General features: G+C 46.0%; 1 protein-coding gene across 1 annotated transcript; it reads left to right on the plus strand.

Moving 5' to 3' along the window:
* The first annotated feature begins 1034 nt into the window (after positions 1 to 1034).
* CASP14 (caspase 14) lies at positions 1035 to 3431 on the plus strand. The gene is made up of 6 exons (XM_059387756.1): positions 1035 to 1061; positions 1826 to 1975; positions 2073 to 2298; positions 2458 to 2574; positions 2743 to 2846; positions 3327 to 3431. Exons 1-6 carry the CDS (start codon positions 1035 to 1037, stop codon positions 3429 to 3431), a joined length of 729 nt encoding a protein of 242 aa, XP_059243739.1.
* Positions 3432 to 5886: the final 2455 nt, after the last annotated feature.

Raw genomic sequence — 5886 nt, forward strand, 5'->3', positions numbered from 1 at the left:
CACAGTCTGTTCCCAGTGGCTGGCAAATAATAGGCACCCAGAAAATATTTGCTGGATGGATGGATGGATGGATGGATGGATGGATATATAGATAGATGATAGATAGATAGATAGATAGATAGATAGATAGATAGATAGATAGGATGGGTGCATGGATGGATGGATGGATGGATAGATAGATAGATAGATAATAGATAGATAGATAGATAGATAGATAGATAGATAGATAGAAGGATGGATGAGTATATGGCCGGGGGAAGGCATAGCAGACCTTATGCCATCCAAATTCACAGAGAAGGGTCTTCTCTAGTAGAGACACATTCCAGACTGAAGGGAAAGTATAAGAAAAGGCAAGGAGATGAGAGAATACCAATAATATGACAGAAGTCATTTTGTTCAGTCAGAGAATAAAACTGAACTCTTAAATGAGAATGAAGAACTCAGACAGATGGTCAGGCTCAAGGCAGAGTGAGGGAGGTGGATTGATCTATTTGGATTAGAGACACACTGGGACAGTTCCAAAACAGTGTTCCCCACTTTGATGACATAGTCTTTTTAAGCCCAATCCCAGAGCATCTCCCTGTTGGAAGTCTCCCCAGCCAGTCAGCTCCTGAGCAGCATAGGGGAGTACATGGGGCTGTTTTCCCCTTCATCAGTCCAGGTCCTTTGATGGGGGTGGAATCCCAGTCTATCACAAGCTGGTTAGTGTCCTGAGAAAGGGATGGGAAAAAATCCAGGGGGATGGGATTTTTAGGGCGGGCCTAGCAAGAGTTCTGGGAGCATCCAAGGATGGAAGACACCACTGGAGTGTCACACTAGAGAAGCCATGCTTCATGGACTCATCTCTTACCCAGGTCTGACCATGAACCAAGTTCCTACCACTAGGTTTCTATTTAGTCATAAAAATCTGGATAGACAAACTAGTCTGTTCCCTGAGCCCCTCTGCCTTCCCTCGGAGACCTTCAAACTATCTTCTCTTGACCCCCCAGGATCAGCCAAGAGTGCTGAGAACCGGACTGAGAATCAGAGGAAACATGAGCAATCCTCGGCCTTTGGAGGAGGTGGGCTGGGTGCAGTTTGGGGGAGAGGGGTGGGAGCACCTGGATAGAGAGAAGGTGAGGAGCTTAATGTTTCAGAGATAACGGAGAGGGTGAAAATCATGATGTGGGTTCAGAGCTAGAAGGTGCTCTGTGATCATTCAGATGGAGAAAAAAACAGAGATGGAAACCAAGTTGGGGCGGTGGGCCCTGGTGTATCTGTCTTCACAAATTTTTATCACTATGGTTGATACTGAAGATAAGAAATTTTGGTCCCAATATTCTTCTTCCTCAGACAGAACAAAGTGGGATCTCAGTATTGGCCTCAGAAATTTTGAGACTTCTTTATAAGAGGGAGTGATGCTCATAACACTCTTGGGAAGGACAGAGAGAAAGCCAAAGCCACCAGTGTGGTAGCTAGAAGGGACTTTCACAATCCCCCATAAATACACTCATTGTCTATGCTTGAAAACTGAGACTCAGATGGGAGCAGTGACTTGCCCAAGTTCACACAGAGACAGATCCCAGGTTAAGTGACCAGATTTGGCAAATAAAAATAAAGGATGCCCACTCAAATTTGCATTTTGCATTGACAACAAGTAATCTTATAGTGTAAATATAACCCTTGCTCATACCAAAAAAACACTTGTTTTTATTTGAAATTTGAATGTAACTGAGCATCCTGTATTTTACCCAGCCACCCAACCCCCACACCTCTTTGGACCACATCCTCTGCCTCTTCTTGACTTCCTCATCCCTCTGATGATTTTTGTCAACTCTTGGCCCAGGAGGTATATGACATGTCAGGCGCCCGCTTAGCCCTGACACTGTGCGTCACCAAAGCCCGGGAAGGTTCAGAGGCAGACCTGGATGCTCTGGAACGCATGTTCCAGCAGCTGGGATTTGAGAGCACCATGAAGAGAGACCCCACCGCCCAGGTATTGTACTTCCAGTCCCAGGCCAATGAGGGAGAGGGCTGGTCCAGTTGGTGAGCTCTGGGGCCACCCCTAAATCTGGTCATTCCTCTCACTCCAGCAATTCCAGGAAGAGCTGGACAATTTTCAGCAGGCCATGGATGCTCGGGATGACCCCATCAGCTGTGCTTTTGTGGTGCTCATGGCACATGGGTTAGAAGGTCAACTCAAGGGGGAGGACGGACAAATGGTGGAACTGGAAAACCTTTTCGAGGTTCTGAACAACAAGAACTGCCGGGCCCTGAGAGCCAAGCCTAAGGTGTACATCGTGCAGGCCTGTCGAGGAGGTGGGGACAAAGCCCAGAACATGGCATTTGTATTCCTTATCCAACCTAACCCTAGATCCAGAGCCCCAGTTAAGCCTTGATGTGCCAGTCTGTCTCATGGTGACCCCCCTTCCCCATCTTTCTCTCTGACTTTGCCTTTTCCTCTTCTTGACATTTCAGAACAAAGAGACCCTGGTGAAACAGTAAGTGGAGGTGATATTGTAATGATCACAAAGGACAGTCCCGAGACCATCCCGACATACACAGACATCCTCCACGTCTACTCAACGGTGGAGGGTATGAGCTCCCAGCTGACAGAGGGTGACCTCCTGCTCCTCCTCCTTGCACACCATTCCTAACCCTTGACCCCTGGACTCCTCCAGGACACACCCTCTTCCACAGCCTCTTGCCAATCTTCTCACTCCCATTGGAGCTCTCCTGAGCTCTCTTCTCTGAATTCCTTAGGGTACATCTCATACAGACACGACAAAGAGGGCTCCTGCTTCATCCAGACCCTGGTTGATGTGTTCACAGAGAGGAAGGGACCCATCCTGGAGCTTCTGACAGAGGTGAGTCGGGACAAGGTACCTGGAACCCTCACTCAGACCAAGCAGGTAGGCTGAGCCTCTTCCAAACCTATGCCCAGCCCCCAGCCCCAAATCCAACCTAGGTCCCAACACAGAAACTAAGATACCCACCTCCTCGCGATGAGTTTCCAAAGCAGGAAATTCTAAACATCAGAGTATTTGAGATAATTTATACGAAAAACGATAAATTTCTATTTTAAAAAACCCATAGGTTTAATCATGGGTTGAGCAAACTTTTTTTCCTTTTAATGATTATATGCTTTTATGGTGGATTAGAAAAAACATAACAAAAATGTCCAACCAATGATTTGATAAAGATTATGGCATAGGATGAGGCAATAAAGTCTCCCACTTTAGGACATGGAGACCCACCTCCCTTGTTCCCCAAACTTCTCCTTATATGCCCACCACACCAGCTCCCCTAGGGACTCAGACCCAATCTGACCACATCTCTTGCTGCAGGTGACCCGGCGGATGGCAGAAGCAGAGCTGGTTCAGGAAGGAAAACCAAGGAAAGTGAATCCCGAAATCCAAAGCACCCTTCGGAAACGGCTCTATCTGCAGTAAAAGTAGAAAGGGCAGGGAGGGGCTGTCTTTCAAGTGCTCTCTCTGCCCCATGGATGTTTAGAGGCAGCTCCCACTACTCCCCTAAAATCTTCTCTTCCCAAGGCCAAATGGCATCCAGCCTTTCTTTCATCACAACCCTCATACAGATCTTCTCTCTGTCCCTGTCCCTCTTAAAGCAAGTGAGCCGAAACACAGCACAAGGCACAGCAGTAACATTAACACTCACTTCCCTCAAGGTGGAATTTTTACCTCTATTAGTACAACCATAGAGTTGTATTAATTGAGTTTCTGTTAACTGAGTTTCTGTTCCTATCTCCAACAGAAACACTTGTCTTTCTCCCATTAATTATACCTATGCAAATGTAACTGCAATTTTAAACCTCAAGATTTTCCACTGATAAACCAATGCCCACTCACCACTTCCCACCCCAATCAAACTTCCACTGGATCCTGAACCTCACTTCGAGTTATACACCTCCTCCTGAGAACCATATCCATTGCCATCTCCCAGAGATTCCCCGCCCAGCCCTTGGAAAATTAGTAAGATAAGAATCATTCTTTCTAACACTCCTCTTCCTTGGCAAGTTGGTACCTTGACATCATTCTCCTTTCAGCTCATGGGCTCTCTCTGGCTAATATAGCTGTTTCATCTTTTTCTGAGCCTCACTCTACTAACTAACTCTCCCCAAGGCCCTGGGCTCTGCCTTCTTCCCAAGAAAATCCATCCATTTATTTTTTCTCAAGTCTTCAACTTTTAACCACTCTGAATCAGGGAATGTTGGAGCTATGGAAAATCCTTAGTGTCACCCTGTTATTTTTCAGATGCTGTGGTAGAGACCCAGAGAGCCTAAAAGGCTTGTCAAATGCCACACAGCAGGGCACCTGGGTGGCTCTGTTGGTTAAGCATTTGGCTCTTGGCTTTGGCTCAGGTTATGATCTCATGCATCATGAGATCAAGCTCTTTGTCTGGCTCTGCACTCAATGCGGAGTCTGCTTGAGGATTCTCTTCTGAGGATTCTCTCCTTCTGTCTTCTCTCTCTCTCTCTCTCTCTCATAGATAAATAAATCCTTTTTTTAAATGACACACAGTAAGTCAGTGGGAGGGTCAAGGTCTGGTTTGCAGCCCAGCACCCTTACCATGGCCTGCTAAGTCTTGAAACATCATAAAACTATTCTAGTTAGAGGAACTTCCTAATAAAGGTTCTCCCTACTTGGCAGTAGGAGCTTTTTGGAAGACCCCCAAGTCCTCGATACCCAGCAGTCAAGACTACTTCCATGAGATTCTGGCACTGGCCGGGAATTTGAACTAGATGCATTACATTCCATGTCTATGACTTGTGTCTCCTCATCTCTAGCCTTGACTTTCCCCACTGAAATAATGTGCAGGCATATCTGCCATCATTGAAAATTCATGGTTAAAGATGAGTCCTTTCTCTCCAGTTCCTCCTCCAAGTTTTACCTGGCACCCCACCCATAGACCACAGGTTCCGAATTCTGCAGTTATCTATGACTCCCCTCTTCTTGTCTCCTTTCAAATGACAACAAGCACAAGTTTCAGAACAGCCTGACTTTGATACAGTTCTCACATCTGTCCTTCCTTCCCTTACATGTCATTCTTCAGGCTCAAGTTCTATCCTCTATATCTGCATCTTTGCATCATCTTCCTTCCTTGCCTCTCTGCCTGCCCACTTCACCTCTCCTCTGCCCTCCGTCTATAATTCCTGACCTCCATAGAACACTCAAGAACACACAGCAGTGCCCCGTTACTCAGATATCAAGACCAAACTCCACATCCTGATTTTGCACTTCCTTACAATTTCCCCCCATACCAGCAATCAGCTAAACTCCATCATGAATTCACTTCTCCAATAACGCTAATGTCCTCTGAATCATTTCTGCCTCTAAGGCTTTGCTTACCACCACTTCCCTGAGCTGGGGTGCCCCTTCTCTCACTACTTCCCACGCAAATGTATTCTTTCTAGTTGATTCTGCACTCTCACCCAGGATGAGACACTGACGATTACAGGATTGACAGCAGGAACAAATCTTGGATCAACATAATGAATGTTCAATAAACAGATGTCTAACTTTAAAAGTATGTGTTGAAACCTTCTCTATGCTTAAAACATGAGGCTAATGTGAAAGACATTATAGATTTAGTTCCTTTTTCCCAACAGCCTCCCAGACAAGTCTATCATGAATAGAGAATCAGGAGCCTCATCTCCTCTTTCTCAAAAATGCAGGTGTGTGAAATAAGTCAAGCAGAGAGAGTCAATTATCATATGGTTTCACTTATTTGTAGAGCATAACAAGTATCATGGAGGACAAGGGGTGTTAGAGAAGAGAAGGGAGGTGGGGTAAATTGGAAGGGGAGGTGAATCATGAGAGACTATGGACTCTGAAAAACAATCTGAGGGGTTTGAAGTGGCGGGGAGGTGGGAGGTTGGGGTACCAG

The sequence above is a fragment of the Mustela nigripes genome, chromosome 2 (genome assembly GCF_022355385.1).
Source record: "Mustela nigripes isolate SB6536 chromosome 2, MUSNIG.SB6536, whole genome shotgun sequence".
NCBI classification, from domain to species: domain Eukaryota; kingdom Metazoa; phylum Chordata; class Mammalia; order Carnivora; family Mustelidae; genus Mustela; species Mustela nigripes.

Excerpts from the sequence above, each read along its gene's own strand:
- CASP14 (XM_059387756.1), top strand. The coding sequence starts at position 1,035 with ATGAGCAATCCTCGGCCTTTGGAGGAG. Across the intron at positions 1,976-2,072 it reads AGAGAGACCCCACCGCCCAG|CAATTCCAGGAAGAGCTGGA; the intron begins GTATTGTACTTC and ends CTCTCACTCCAG. Across the intron at positions 2,299-2,457 it reads CGTGCAGGCCTGTCGAGGAG|AACAAAGAGACCCTGGTGAA; the intron begins GTGGGGACAAAG and ends TTGACATTTCAG.